Source organism: Crocodylus porosus, unplaced genomic scaffold, assembly GCF_001723895.1.
Source record: "Crocodylus porosus isolate Cpor-Errol unplaced genomic scaffold, CroPor_comp1, whole genome shotgun sequence".
NCBI classification, from domain to species: Eukaryota; Metazoa; Chordata; order Crocodylia; family Crocodylidae; genus Crocodylus; species Crocodylus porosus.
The window spans coordinates 16,252,672-16,268,105 of record NW_017728926.1 but is presented as its reverse complement, the minus strand read 5'-3'; the positions used below and the strand labels follow the sequence as shown (position 1 = coordinate 16,268,105).

The 15,434-nt window shown below is 49.3% G+C and overlaps 2 protein-coding genes across 3 annotated transcripts in view; one reads left to right on the top strand and one right to left on the bottom strand.

Annotated features, from left to right (window-relative positions):
* The window catches only part of LOC109314434 (tyrosine-protein phosphatase non-receptor type 11-like), a 53,423-nt gene extending 46,097 nt beyond the window's left edge, over positions 1-7,326 (top strand). Inside the window, exons 11-16 of the mRNA XM_019541608.1 lie at positions 658-812; positions 1,275-1,342; positions 2,147-2,298; positions 2,748-2,848; positions 5,135-5,255; positions 6,007-7,326. Coding sequence (XP_019397153.1) covers positions 658-812; positions 1,275-1,342; positions 2,147-2,298; positions 2,748-2,848; positions 5,135-5,219 — 561 coding nt within the window. The 3' untranslated portion in view covers positions 5,220-5,255; positions 6,007-7,326. The remainder of the gene's footprint in view (positions 1-657; positions 813-1,274; positions 1,343-2,146; positions 2,299-2,747; positions 2,849-5,134; positions 5,256-6,006) is intronic.
* Positions 7,327-8,891: 1,565 nt separating this feature from the next.
* Positions 8,892-15,113, bottom strand: RNF223 (ring finger protein 223). 2 transcript variants are annotated; one of them, XM_019541606.1, is made up of 3 exons: positions 14,632-15,113; positions 11,506-11,607; positions 8,892-11,105 (listed from the first exon to the last, which is right to left on the bottom strand). In XM_019541606.1, the coding sequence occupies exons 2-3, from the start codon at positions 11,555-11,557 to the stop codon at positions 10,285-10,287; spliced, it is 873 nt and encodes a 290-aa protein (XP_019397151.1). In that variant the 5' UTR covers positions 11,558-11,607; positions 14,632-15,113; the 3' UTR covers positions 8,892-10,284. The 2 variants fall into 2 exon arrangements, with proteins under 2 accessions (XP_019397151.1, XP_019397152.1); XM_019541607.1 differs by lacking the exon at positions 11,506-11,607.
* Between the last annotated feature and the right edge of the window lie 321 nt (positions 15,114-15,434).

Genomic DNA, 15,434 nt, shown 5'->3' with positions numbered 1-15,434 from the left:
ATATAAATATTTCATCTTATTTTATGGAATCACCCCAATGATGACAGCTCTGGCATTAATTGGCTTTTTAGAGCCTGCTGGACACTGGCTCACTGCAGGCTTCCAGAGCTGCTGCCATGGTGGGGAACACTTCTCACGATTTGGCTTTGCATAGAGTCCTGGTGAAGTCATGAGCATCGGGAGCATTTAACATTGGGAGGAACAGCCTCCTTGAACCCAGCCTTGCATGCATCGGTGCCTTCTCGTTTGCCTGCTTTGCTGTGTAAAAGGACACAACATGTCCCTAAGCCAAACTCTGGCCTCAGATCAGCGGGCATCAGCCAGCTGGGAAGGTCTAACTGGCAGCCTGTGTGGTGGGGCATGGTGTCCCAGTGAGAATATAGGTACAGAAAGGAAAATTATGGACAGCATAGGACACATGGCTCTGGGGAAACCACAGAAAACTGAGCAGAATGGGGGCTCTGCAGCAGAGAAATGAAGATGTTTGCTTTCCATCTGAATAGAGAGTGGGTTTCCAGACTCTTTTGTGGGGGATAGAGGACAGGTAAGTCCCCTATAAGACCATCCAGACAGAAGAATTGCTGAAAGGAGCCCAGGTGCCTTCAGTGTGAGCCTGTAGCATGCAGCGAGTTCTCACCAAGGCTCTCCTCCCTGCAGCGTGAACATCCCCGCCTGGTCAAGCATTACCAATACTTCAGCTGGCCGGACCACGGCGTGCCCAATGAGCCAGGGGGGGTTCTCAGCTTTCTGGACCAAGTGAACCGAGCACAGCGAAGCATTCCAGACACCGGCCCGATCATCGTGCACTGCAGGTACGTGCCCGAGAGCCTTGGCTTCCTCTTGTTTCTCCCCAGTCAAGATGGGGCTGGTGGTTGTTGCACATGAGCAGCTTGTGGTCAGTGGAGGTAAACTACATTAAGCTGCTTCTTCAGGCCTTGCAATAAGCTTCCTGCTTCCCGGAGCATAGTGCTAAATATGTAACCCTCCTATATGACTTTAATGGATGGGCAAACTGAGGCCTAGCACGAGTATTAGAGCTAGGTCCAGCACTCAGGAGCTCCTGGCTCCTAGCTGAATGCTCAGATGAGCCTATGATGCCTCTCTAAAGGGCTCTGCTTTGGGAAACTTGTTTTATGGCGGGTGTTACAGATGTCAGCCTTGATGAGCCAGGTGTGCAGGTGGAGGGCACACATAGCCCTGGCTCATCATCTCAGGGTGAGGGACATATTCTGAATCTTCCCACACTGACCTCTCTCCCTCTTCCCCCGACCCAGTGCTGGAATAGGACGCACGGGCACCATCATCGTGATTGATATTCTGGTGGACATTATTCACAGACAAGGTATGAATAAGGATCTACTCCATGGCTGTTGGTATTCCTTTGCCCCAGTTGGCCCAGTAAAAAAAAGCAGACAGTCTAACTCATTCCTTCCAGGGATGCAAAGATCCTGAAGGTCTCCAGCTCAGTGAGTCCAGACTGCCCTTGGGCTTTGATCTAAGAGTAGCCAAGTAGCAGATGGGGTGAGGGAGATACCTTCCCATACTGGAAGGTCCTCCTCTGCTAGAGGAGGCAGAGCTCTGCATCCCTGGAGGAAGAAATCTTCCCCTCACCAGACAAGGACATGGGCAAGGAACAAGCTGTGGATGAAGCACAGGGCAGCACCCCAGCCCCACCAAAGTATTTGGGTTTTGGGGATTCAGTGGGGCCAGGACTCCAACCTGAGCATCTCCTTTAGGACCTGCTTCCTTTGTGCATACAATGCAGATGAACCCTGCAGGGCTCTATAGAAAGTAAAGTCACCTTTGGAAAGTCATGGGGAATCATCTCCTTTCTATAGAGTTTGACCCATCTGCTGAAATGCTCAACCCAGGAGGGAGTTCTCCATCAGGTCCTCAGGATAGAGCCATATCCCTATGGCAGGGGGTTGCGTGACATAGTTGTGACAAGGGGCTGGACTCAGCAGCCCAGTGCTTGTCCTGCGTTCCTAGACGAGGGGATCTACATTAAATCCTTTTCCGTAACAGCTCATCCTCATGTCATGTGTTCCACAAAATCATCCCGCACAGGAAGGCCTGGGTTTGGCAACAGAGCGGGGCTGTTCCCATCACCCCCTCTGAAATCTCACTCCATTTCTGATCCTTGCAGGGTTGGACTGCGACATAGACATCCCCAAGACCATCCAGATGGTGCGCCGGCAGCGCTCCGGCATGGTGCAGACTGAGGCGCAGTACAAATTCGTTTACATGGCAGTGCAGCAGTACATTGAGGCAGAGCAGAAGAGGCTAGAAGAGGAGCAGGTGGGTCCCGTGAAAGAGCAGCCATGCTGGGGGTACCCAGGGAACTGTATTAATAGCAAGGCCTGTCCTGAACTCAGCTCCTCAGTTGGAACGGCCAGCGTGAATGGAGACCCCTGGAAGTCACAGGGAGGATCCGAGCCCCGGCACTGAATGCATCGAGGGCAAATCCAGAATGAAACTCACTCTGCGTCAAGCGAGTGATTGGGTCTCCTGCCATAAATCCTGACCGACTGTGGATCCGAGCAGGCTGGTTGGGCTGCTCTTTGTTCAGTGGCAGAGCAGTTGAAATGTCCGCGTTTCATGGCATGCCGATTTTCACTTTTCCATGAAATGCAACTTCTCTACTAGGTCTGGTGTTTGCAGTGGGCCAGCCAGGGTCCCAAAACATACTCTGGCTCCCTGTAGCCACCCTTCCTGCATGCCCACCTAACTTGTCTTCTCTCTTGCAGAGGAGTAAGGCAAAAGAGCGAGACTACTTGAATATTGGATATTCACCAATGGAAAAAGGCAGAGCCAAGGCGCAGCCCCCCTCACCCCGAGCCCAGTCTGCGTAAGTTGTGCATGTGTGTGTGTGTTAGGAGGTATCAACAGGATTGCCATTCTGTGCTGATGAGGCCTCAGCTGCAGTGGCGTGTCCAGTTGTTAAGCGCTTAATTTTAAGGGTGATGCAGAGAGATTGGGGAGTGAAGATGAATAAGGGGCTGGTGCATGAGGAAAGTTGCTAAGAACTAAGTTGGCTTCGTTGGGAGAACAGGAGCGTGGCGGGGGGGAGGCGGAAGGGGAGGTCCTGACCACAGGTCTCGGATATGCCAACGGCCGTCGTGAGAAAGAGGACATTCTCCTTTGGACAAGACACAAGGCAATGGGTTTAGAGCTGCAGCAAAGCAGATGCAAAATCAAATCTCAGGGAAAACTCCCCGACTGTCAGAGCAGCAGGACAATGGAGTAACCCCCCTGGGAAAGTTGTGGGATCTTCTTCATGGGAGTCTGTCAGGAAGAGGCAGGGTGGGCCTGTGTGTGGGATGGTTCAGGAGCAGCCAACCCTGCATCGGTGCAAGGGGTTGGAGTATAATGATCCTTGAGGTCTCTTCCAACCCTGTGGTTCTCCAACAGGGAGCACAATGACCATAGTCCTGGTCGTTGCCAATTTTCACCCCGCCGGCTCTTCCCGCAGCTGAATGCTCCTCTTAGAGAGCTTAGAAAGAGGAGAACGATCAGTACTTACACAGGTGCATTAGGCAAATACGGTCATGTCCTGCCCTGCTGATGTGTTCTGTTTTTGCAGTACACAGGGGAGCAGCCAGCCTACGAGTATTTAATCAACTGCTTTTTCTTTTGCCTTGCCAAGGAGATCCGTCTTGAGCCAGGCAAAGCAGGAGAATAACAGTACTATCATGTAGAGGGGCATGCAGTGAGATATGGGGTTAACAGGAACATGGAGGGTGAGGGCAGGAAGAGACAGTGATGGGGTGAAGTTTGGGGGTGTGAGAGGGTGGGGGAGCACATGGATTATAGGATATCAGAGGCCTTCAGCTGCAAAGGTTCCCGAAGCAGCTTGATAAGATTGTAAAATCGCACTTGGCTAGGGTTCGGCAGCGGCAGAGGGCTGGCTGCTCCCATCGAGAGGTGCTAGTCCACCTGTAGCACGGATGCCAACTCACTTGGGCACCAGCCCAAGTCTCATCTAAGCTGGGAACGAACTAAACTAATTTCTCACACATGCTCGTACCTATCACTCGTGCGGCCAACAACTGCAACCAGACAGTGGCACTAAGAAAGCTGGCGCCTGTCAGCACATACCCAGTGCATGAGCGGAGGTCGTGAATGCACAGGCCATGATGTGCTCCCGGCATCAGGACAGCCCCAAACCTCCTTTCAAAATCACTCCTACGGTTTGGGGAAAAAAAAGCTGAATTGGAGAATTTGAGTCCATCTCCAGCAACACGTCCGGGACGGGGGCTCTGCAGGATGCGCTAGAGGGCAGCAGATGGTAGGAGAGGCCACTTTACCACCCTAATTGCAAGGAATGAATGGGTGATGTTTCCAGAGCTGTTCCCCTTCATTAAATTACTAAGGAAGTGGTCAGACCCTGCCCTGAAGTGACTTTGCCCAGTCTGGATTCTTCACTAGCTTCAGAAACTTTCCAAGTCACTGATTGGAGCCTACTCTTCTCTGGTCTCTAAATGTGACAAATTCTGGAGGTTTTGATTCCAGTTATTGGCTTCTGTTGAGCTTGGAACTGGCAGTGAATCTCAGGACGAGAGCATGTGTGCTGGGAAGAAGCCAAAGAAAAAGAGTGGCTAGCTGCTGAGCATTGCACAGTTTCATGAATTCTGGGCTGGATTTCAGGGAAGTTCAGGGTTGTCTGGGTGTGGGATTTTTTTTTTTTTTTTTATTTTTTTCGATTGGCTAGTTCCCGAATGCCAGGATTGATTTGTCAAAATCTGAATTGGATCCAGGTTTCTATCCAGCTCTTTGCTCCAGAAAGCCCAAGGTTGCGTCTCAGCTCTAGCTCTTAGGCATATAGGAAGTGCCAGATGTGTTCTTACCCACAGCACTTACGGTTCATATGCCGGCAAAAGCTCAGGTCTTGGATGGATGCTGAGGGCTCAATCTGCCTGAGGTACAGCTGGTGTGAAATGCAAAAGCATGTGGTGCTCATGGAGGAGGAGGCAGGTAGTTGTAGGCCTTGCATTCAGAAAGGTTACAAGGGGAAGGTAGAGGAATTTGCTCAAGTGACCCCCTTTCCCACTGCCCCGCCGCCAGCAGCCATCTCTTTGGAAAGGACCCAGAGTTAGCAGCACCACTCACAGCAAGGGCTCATATCTCTTCACAGGGTTGACGACGACCCGGGCACGGTCTATGAGAACCTGAACATCAAGAGCCCAAGGGTTTCAGGAATGAGCAACACAGGGCGATAAAGGGACTGGAAGGAAAGCTGGATGGAGGCCATGCAGGTATGGATGCTTCCCTTTGGTTCGTAGTGCAGCTAGCAACCAACCGAACCCCCCCGGAGGGTGGTGGTGGAGGAGGGATCCTCTTGATTCCAGTCCAAGTTCAGCATCTTATGTGAAGCATGTGTAGCTCTGTCTGTGGCCCCCCTGTCTACACTGGGAAAAGCAGCCATGATCTTCTGTTTAACATGCCCTGAAAACACTGCAGCTCTTTGGCTGCCCTTAGCTCTGATGGTAAGAGGAGGAACAAGGAGCAACGCTCTCAAGTTGCAGCATGGGAAGTTGGAGTTAGATATTCAGAAGAATTTTCTCACTAGGAAGGTAGTAAAACACTGAAACAGGTGATCCAGAGAGGTAGTTGCATCTCCATCCTTGGAGGTTTTTAAGACCCAGCTAGACAAAGCTTTGGCTGGGTTGATCTAGTTGGGGCTGGTCCTGCTTTGAGCAGGGGGTTGGACTACACGTGACCTCCTGAGGGCCCTCCCAACCCTCATTTTCTATGATTGTAGGGGAGGAGGGAGGGAAAAAAATTCTCTCTCTAAACAAGACAATTATTTTTGGGAACTGCGTAATAATACCACCAACATTGGAAGCCTGGGTGGTTTTAAGATCACGGCCCAATCTCTTGGCGTGAACCCCTAGCAAGGACAGCCTACTTGTGTGGGAAGTTCCTCATCCGTGCCTGCTACAAGCGCGTGTCACTATTACGCATCTCTTGACACCTGTTTTTTCCTCCTCTCATTTTGGGCCTCAGGATTTACGATGTTTACGTCCACACTTCCCCGGTTCTGCCGCTGCAGACGTCTCCTTCCTGCCTTAGCCTTGGCCTCTCTCACGTACCTTGGTTTCAGTGGGGCGCGCCAGCCCCAGCTCCCCCGGCCACCGAAGAAGGTGAAGCAAACACCTTAGGAACGTGCCTCGACCTAACTTATTCCCGAGAAAGACCTTCTCAGCTTCCTGAAAAGCATTTAGGCTGATATTTATGCGCAGGTGCCTCCGGATAGGTCCGTAGGGCGTGAAAGCTCTGTTTCCATTTTTGTTTTTTTTATTTAAGATTTTTTTTTTTTTTTTAACCAAGAAAAAAATTGTTTTGTAAAAACTGAAGATGACTCCTTTTTTTAGGAGCTTTCCCTGGGCTTGCCTGTGAAGGGTATATTCAGCAAGGTTGTTGCTATACCTCCAGGCTTCAGCAGATCCGTCCTCTCTAAGCCAGAAGTGCTTGCCTAGATGAAGTTCATCATGAGGGACAGGGCGCCCAGCCTGGACCCAGGAACAGTCTACGTAACAGTTGTACTAGATCTCCCCCACCACCATTTGGCTGTTCCCGTCCTGTGCAGCTCTGCCAAAGCCCCGGGAGCAATCCATGCTACCGCTGCGTGCTGACGGGATGGCCTAGGGTATGGACTTTTGCATGTGTCGAGAGAGCATCTAGCGGCTGCACAGCACCTGGATAGGCTGCAAGACAGACAAGTGATGAGGCAGGATTAGACCTTTAGTCTTCAATTATGCCAGCATGTACCACTTGAGCTAAATGAAATCCTCCCTTACTGGTGGTAGAAGTAGTCAGGAGTCATGCATTTGTATGCTCAGCCATCACTCAAGGGCAATGCCTTACCCCTACACGCCCATCCGCAGGCTGTTCAACTGAGCCCCAGGCTCGGAGCCGGGCGCTTGCGATTCCCACTCCCACTGCCTCACAGTATGACCCGTCTCTGCTTCCCCTCCCCTATAGCTACGTGCCGAGGCAAACGCTGTGTATACCAAATAGGTTTGCTCCAGGGACGGCTTAGTATTTGTACAGAATAGTGAAGGAGGAGGGAAAAAAAAAAAAAGGAGGAAAGCGCTCTCAGTTTGGAGTATTAGTATTCCAGCTCCATCAAATGCATCTCAGTTTTGACTGGCGCCACTTCCTGCTCTCCGAGACCTGGGATTGCAAGCCGCTCTACCAAAGAACCTCCTTTCTGCAAGACTGCTTGCGACGGGAAAATGCTCTGCAAGGAGCCTGGGGTCCGCCTGCCAGCGTCCAAGCCTGGAGACCTTGCATGCAGCAGATTTTAATGGGGGGGTGGGAAAAGAAAAAAAAGGTTTTCCTTGTCTCTGAAAACAAGTAGACTTGCTGCCCCTTTTATCTGGTCCAGGGCAAGAGGGCTCCCTGTGGGAGCTCTTCCCCCCACAGACCTGCAGGGGCTGAACAAAGAGCGCAGTGACATCTCGCTGGGCTGTTTTTACCGACTGGCATTTCCAGTCATGTGTTGCAGGGACAGGAAAACTGTTTATTTTTATTGCACTTTTAAATAAATGTTGAGTATTATAAAAAAGGCGTTTTTCCTTTTATTGATGTTTTTAAACGAATTTAAGTGCACACAGGAGCAACCGAGACCTGGAAAGCAAGGTACGGTGCAGGGAGGTGCCATGAACCTGCTGGCTCTAATAAAGGGCTCTTTATTATGCTCCGGGTCAGCTCGATGTCAAGGCCCAGATAAGACTTGGTTACATGTGAACTAGGGTGGCCATCATAGAGGACAATCCCGTTGTCTATTGGTACAAAACTGGACACCTCAAAGAGAAAAATAGGGATATAAAAGCATCGGGGTTCATATCAATAGAGGGCAGAGTAGCAGAAAACCCAAATGTCCTTTATGATGGCCACCCTAATGTGAACTAGCAGCTTCAATACAGGAGCTCCTCTCAGCAAGACCTTTGACCCACGTTTCATGGCCAGGTGGGAAGTAGGTATCGATAAAGGGCAGCCTGAAACTGGGGTACCATATCACTTCCACCTGGGGTTGACCTCCGGAAACTTGCTTTGTGGCAGAACTAAAACTTGTCCTCTTGGCTGTCTTTTACCTCGCACAAGTCAGTCACCTGCAAACAGCTTTTGCACCACGAAGGAAGGCTTTTCAGCAGTGAACTTGCAGGGAACTGGACAGGGCAATGGGAGAAAACTTCTCCCCCAAGCCAAATGATCTTGGCAGCAGCTGTGTTCGAAGACCCAGAGCCTCCTGGCATCAGTCCCGGGGCTGGTACAGGTAAGGCCACCATTTGACAACTTCATATTCACCGAGCTGCAAATGGAGCCCATGAGACAACAAAACCCTCCTGAAATGCTGCCTGGCAAACCATGCCCTAAATCTCGTTACAGGCCATCTTCATACCTCAGTCGGGGGGAAAGATTGGTGAGTGGGAGGTCTGGCAGCCCCCTCGCCTCCCCCCATGCAGGAAGAGACAAAGCAAAGAGCAGTTTCTCCATCCCCTCCGTGCAGGTGGATGCAGCCCTGAGCTCACCGGGACACAGGTTCTGGGGCCACTAAAGACGGGCAGGTGCAAAAGTAGGCTTGCGGCCGAGTGCAAATATTTACAGATTACTTTTATTTGCCTCCTTTCGCTGGAAGCAAAGATACCGCCGTTCCCCAGGCTGTCCTCACGTAGATACTCAAAAACAGACGTCACATTTGGGTCAGTTTTAATTGATCCAGTCAAAACCTGGGAGTGACGGAGCTTGCCCAGATCTGTTTTCACCCTCGGAAATCCAACTCAAATCTGCTCGGGGCAGAGTTTTTTTTTTTAAACATAAGCACTTATAAACAGCACTTAGGAGAAAGAAATGTTGTGGAGGAAGTACTACTGACACCATCATTATATCAAACAGATTTATTGCATACAAATCTGGTACTTGCATATGATGCTGTCTGCCTGGTGAGTAACACATATCACGAGGTGCAAAGCATTACTGTTTATGAAGAACGTTGTGGCTAAGCAACGCTGAAAGAAGCCGCTGCATCAAATAAATATACATATAGTGTCAGCAACTGGCCCGTGTCTTAATACTGATGCCATTTAAAACCAAGCTATACAAAGAAACTTTTTTTTTTTTTTTAAAAGAAAAGCAAAAAAGTAATCTCTCACATTTTTACCATCTTAGCCATGGTTTCAAATGGTGTAAAATGTGTTTAAGTTAAACAGTTAACACTGAAATTTGAAGGGGGTTTTGCACGTCAGAAAATGCAGAGTTCTTCCTGTCAAATGCAAAGCCTCCACTCTATAAAAATATGCCTAAACCAATTTTTACCCCTCAACTCAACACTGAATTTGCTGTCATTAAAAATAAATGGGGGAGAAGATTCTTCCAAAAATAATCTTCTTTTGAGAAATCCCACGCTGATACATAAAGGTTGGATTCAAGTGGAACAGTCTGGGGTGAGGACGGGTGGAAAAAAAATAAAAATTAAAAATCACCATTTTCTTTTTCACAACTTCAGAGCAATCTTACATCCCATCAGCAGAACAGGACTCAGTTCAAAGAAGGAAAGTGAAAAGTAAAAAGAAATCAGAGGTTTGACTATCAAGAGGAAAAGGCAGTGAAGTGACACCTCCAACAATATAACGCTAACAGAAATACAATTGAAATGTTTAATAAAGCGCAGAGTATAAAATTAAATATTCTCCCTGACATATGTACATTCTTGCCAAGCTCTTTTCAAGTGCTGATACTCGGTCTGCCAACACGTTCTCCTTTCATCCAGCAAGCCTCTTCAGAGTCATTCCCTTTCAAGAAAATACCCTTTTTTGTCACTTCCAGTCCATTGACGAGTTGAAAGGGAAGGGGCTCAGCTCCCTGCCAGCTCTGCCTATATTCTCCGGAGACGCAGCACGAGACACGTGCACCTCTCTTGCGTTGCTGCTTGCTGCCTAGATATATGCCCTTGCCCCATCAAACCTTGAACACGTTTTCAAGGCTCAAGCACATCAAGGAAGAATTTAGGCAGTGGGGTTGTACGTGTTGCCCCTTACACGGCACTTCATTTCCAAATGCTTTGGCAGAGGTGTGCAGCAGTACCGGGGTGGAAGACCTGCGCGTTTAGCCGAGGCTCCAAGTGCACGGGCAGAGCAGGTGCGTAGGGAGAGACCTGAGCTGTTTCGGTAGATACGAAGACCACTGTTAGAAAAGCACAGGCCTTGAAGTGACATTTGGGTTGGAGGTGCTTTGATAGTGCTGCGTGGAGGAAGCTGCCCTTAAAGGCCGGTGGGTTCATTAATGGAGGGGCGCCTCGGTCCCAGGCACTGGCGTGGTCGTGTGTGTCAACGGTGGGATGTTTGGCCTGGCGAACGTAACAGTCCTAGTGAAGCAGCGGAGGTTCCCGGTTTTCAGAGCGCATTGAACCGGCCACAGGATGATGCACAGCAGAATGATGACCAAGGCTGAGAGGAGGACGACACGCTTCCAGTCGTCACACACGTCGCAGCGGGACAGCCTCCCCATGAAGCCCTCATCCGGCGTCTGAGGGACCTCGGGCTTGCTCATGGCAACGTCGAGGGAGATGCACGCGTTGGGGTCTTCTGGGTCGTCTTGGGACGACTGCCGGTAGCAGAGCTTGGTGCCCTCCATCCAAACCACTTTCTCGTGCTGGAGGTCCGGGGGCAGGGTGGCCAACAGGTCCTTGCTTGTCTGGAGGGCCGGAGGGCCCTCGCGGGGGATGTTGGTCAGCTGCCGGCAGAAGGGACAAGGCAGCTGGTCCTCGACTTGGCTCGGAGGAAGTGCCGTGGCCAAACGGGCCACGCACTCCAGGCAGAAGACATGGGAGCACTGGAGCATCTTGGGGGTCTTGAAGATGTTGTCGTAGGTGTTGAAGCAGATGGAGCACTCGATGGGCGAGGTAGGCTTGGGGGAGGCCAGCTTCGGGGACCCAGGCTTGTCAGTGGGGGACCTGAGCTTCCTCTTGCCTTCTGTGGGCGAGGTGATGACGATAGGGCTGAGCGGGATGGGGATCTCGCTTGGCGATGCGGGGACGGGGCTGGTAGGCGACTCGGGCACGTCCGTGTGCCACATCTGAGAGAAACACGACATGACCGAATCTGGGGGAGCAAGCACAAAGAGCCCTGTGAGACCCCAGAGGAGGGAAACAAAGGAAGTGCATGTGCAAATCCTCTCCTAAATGCCACGGCACTTTCCCCAGGCCCCGCAAAAGACAGACAAGCATCAAGCAGATGTGGTTAGTAGGCCCAGAGCTATGGCTGCAAATGCTAGGAGGAGTGAAATCCGGGTTGTTAAGTATGAAAGGGTGGAAGCACAATCCCAAGCCTACAGTCCTCCTGGAGGGGAAGAAGTCGTCTTTTCCAGAAAGTTGCAAGGTTGCCCACAGAGATCCAGTGCCTGCCCAAATCCTGTTCACCACAGCCGCCATGGTATGCATTCATAGCTACGGATTCCCCAGACAGCGACTCTGAGGAGAAAAAGAGCCAAAAAAAAACCTACCCCAACTGTTGCTTCCCAAAACCTGAGAAGGCAGAAGAGCAGAAGACTCCATGAAGTCACCTAGCGACCTCCTATTAATCTGGGAGGCACCCGTACAAAAGCCTAAGGGATAGATAAAGGTGTTCAGTAGTTGAGGAGGCCGGGACTACAACCCGTCTTTGAAATGCATGGACAGCAATGGTTTAGTCGTGGATTGCAACGCCGTATAGGGCCTAACAGGTAGGCGTGAAGCCACCTGCTTCTCCCAGAGCCTGCACGGTGCACCTTGGCCATCTGCTGTAGGGTCCCAAGGGCCTTCAGCGGCCCAGCCAAGTCAATAGGAGCCCAGAGCAGCCTTGCAAAGTCAAGTTGGTCCTCTACTCCCTCCACTCCAACAGCCTGACACCGTCTTCCTTATAACCATGACAGGGCAAAAAGAAATAGTTTCCTGGAGAAATTCCCTTGGGGAGGAAGAGGGAGCAGCAACGAGAATTTTCTGTTCAGCTATTTCCTCCTCGCCCCGAGGCTTTCCCAGAGGAAAGCCTTTTCTGCCTTGTCCTCAGGAGGAACCAGGGTGCCAGCTTACCCACAGAGCTGCACGAGACTGCGGTGGCTTTATGCTTCACCCTGCCCCGTCTGTGCCCGCGGACTAGCAAATTCACTCCCATTTCCCAGGTGGACCCTGGTGTACATATGGCCTGCTGTTCAGGACTACAACTGCAGGGTCATGTATTTCAAAATAAAAACTCAAATGCTAATAATTGTACCCCGTGACAATAGGACAGCAACACGGAGCAGCCAAACATTGGTCCTGTGATGCTCCGGTGTTTAAATGGAGACTTCCCTAGTCAAAAGACATGCTGCATGCCAAGGAAAACATTCATTTTGGGCAAGTCACCGAACTGGCTGAGCCTGATCCTCTGCTTGTTCGGCTGTCAAAGCAGGGGCATTCAAAGCACAGCCTTAATTATACAAGTCAGCCCAGAGCTGCCTCATCAGCCCCAGGCAAGGATCAGCTCATCTGAAGCTGTTAATTTTTGAATGCCAAAGAGCCTGAGTTTTCCTCCCGGAAGCGTGTGCCCATCTCTCATACTCCTACGTTCTGGAAATAAAACTGCCCTTTTACAACCCATTTGGCTGAGGCTGTGACTAATTTTAGGGGCCCAGATGATGCTCACATGGGCCAAAACCTGGGCACTTTCTGGTGTCAATGAGACCAGAACTTGGCCCCTACTTTAAAGCCCCCTCTCCCTCCCTTAGGACAGGTTAATTTGGTACATTTTTGACTCTACAAGTCATCCTGTGGCCTAAGATAACATCTGATGAGTAGGCTTCTCCACAAATCCTGGCATCACTACATTCTGCACAAAACCTGAAGCGTGCCTGGCTCCTAGTTTTATTTTCAGTAAGTTTGTGCATTTGGGTCTGAGCTGGAGCCCTGATTTTGAAGGAAAAAATACACAAAATGCGCTTATTTTGCAAAACTCCATCCAATGAACACAGCCATTTCAGCTGCGCTTCACTGTCAGAGTTCGGGGCACTCTTCAACACACACAGTCCCGGGGCAGAAGGACTGAGAGACCTCCCCAGGTATCAATATTAGAGGAAAGTGTTTGCTTTGGCGTCTGAGAAATCTCGGTGAGCTCTGAGTGACCTGTTACAGCCTGAAGCCTAGAAAGTCTTATAAAAAAAAAAAAAAAAGACATATTAGGGTTTTCTAAAAGTAACTTTAGCCTCAATAACAACCCTGATGCTCTTGAGTGGTAATAAAATGGCCCAAACCCAGCACAAATCTGCAACTACTTCTGCTACTACTTTTATAAAGACATGTTTATTTTACCTGCATCAAAGGCATTTGGGCTGCCTTTTAGGAAAAGTCCATAACCATATTTAAAAAAACAACCCAGTGCATCCAGAAACTAGCATTGCTTTGTCGTGGAACCGCATTGTAAATTTAAGCTCTTGAAGATATTGAGATTTATAATCTGTTACCAGTCAGTTACCCCAAAGGACACTAATAAAAACCAGTGCGTTTAAAGCTGAAAATGCCAAATCAACCCAAGGGATTCGGACACCCCCATTTGCTTGGTAGCTCCAATCAAAGCTGTATTCAGAATTCACCAAATGGATTTCTTCCCTGTAATATTTGGAAGTCCTCTTAAAATCTATTCCCGCTGGCTCCTTGTTGGAAACGGGAAAAAAAACTCACATGCATTATTCCTATAACTTGCTCTGGTTTTCCCTAAATTTTAAAGAGAGTCAGTAGTGACGGTGTCTGTGCGCGTGCCTGAAAGAAGGATGCTCTTTCAGAGGCATCCATCCCTCTGTTAGCATCTACCCCTTTGCATCAGAAGTCAGCTGGATAAGACATGCCTGTGATGCGAGATGGACAGAAAGGATGCTGATTCTCATGGGGAAAGCAGTAGAGGACAGACTAGGATTCTGGACGGCAGTCAAGAGATCTGAAGGCGATTTCTTACTGTACTATTGACTTGCTACATATGTTCTTGAGCAAGTCACCTCTCTTTCCCTCTGGCTTTAAGTGTTAAAGTCTGCAGGGCAAGGACAGTCGGTTATGTCTGTACAGCACCTTGCACGGGGATTTGGATTTCTACCAGGGTTTCACAGGGTGCTGCTACACAAATGATAGGGATTCAGAACCCAATTAATTCAATACTGCAGAGCACACAAATGGAGCCCAATAGAAAGCCCCCAGGATAGAAGTGCTTGGTTATTTTGCAGTGCCACAGGGGCTCGTGTACCATGTTTAAATAGAGGGATCAATCTTCAGCTCGTATAAACTCAGCATTCAATCCCATTTAAAAAAGGAGACTCTATTTCCCGCAACTCAGAAACTGGCTCAGAATGGCTTTTTTCATCATTTCCCAGAAATCTTTTCCGCCTTAGTAAATCACCTGTAAAAAGGGGAGAAACTCAAAACTACTTGCCTAGTTGAGACTGCGGGGGGAAAAAAAAAAACGGCTGAAGTGATCCAACGACTAAGAAAGTCCCCATAAAACTACAACAAAAAAACCACAGCCCCCCATTTATGCTCTACAATACGATTCCCTAGCAATGCTCAACTCGCAACAACCGATGCACACAGTTATGAGATGTAGAAAAGGGTTTTTTAAAGTCTATAATTACCTGTACAGGGTGCAGTTTTAGCAGAAGACAAGCATATTCAGAGTCTTGTCCTCTCTCCTTGAAGAGTCTCCTCCACTGAGGACAGACCTTTTTATTTGTAAGCCGTCAGTATTTGAGTTTCCTGGTAGTTTCTTGACAACGGTCCAGGTAAGGGAAGGTTGAGTGATCTCTGGCAGTTCCCTGTGTCTGTGTATGAGTGGCCCTGCCTCTGTTACTCAGGTGTCTTTTATACCTTCCTGTCTGGAGGTGACTTACCTGCAGTCACCCAATTATCTTTGAATCACTCCATTGGCTGCAGGGGCATTTCAATGAGAGGCAGGTTTCTCTGTTGACAAACAGGGCAGGTTGGAATGTTTCTGCCGCGTTACAGAAACACACTTTTTTTTATTGTTCGTGGTATATTCTTATTTATAGACCTGGACAAGAGGAAACACCTATTTTCCCCACTCTATCCAAACCCGTAGGAGATTGTCCGTTTTCTAGTAAATGGTTAGCATCTTGTCCAGTTCAGTCTAGTTTTAAATAGCTCCTGGTAACTGCACATAGGTTTACAACTTGGCCACCTTTTCAGAGGACAGCAAATCAGATTGGGGGGGTGGGCAGAAAAACCCTTAGGCAGATCTTCAGAAGGGGAATTGGTCTCTGAATTTTCCATTGAGGAAAAAGTATTTGAAATAATTTGGGGTCAGTATAAGAAAATGGGATTGTCTCCTGGCTTTGAGCCAGAGAATGTGATTCTTTAGCACTCACCCTCCCCCTTCCAGGGTGAAAATGGGAGTTTGTTTAAATGCCCAAACCCCATA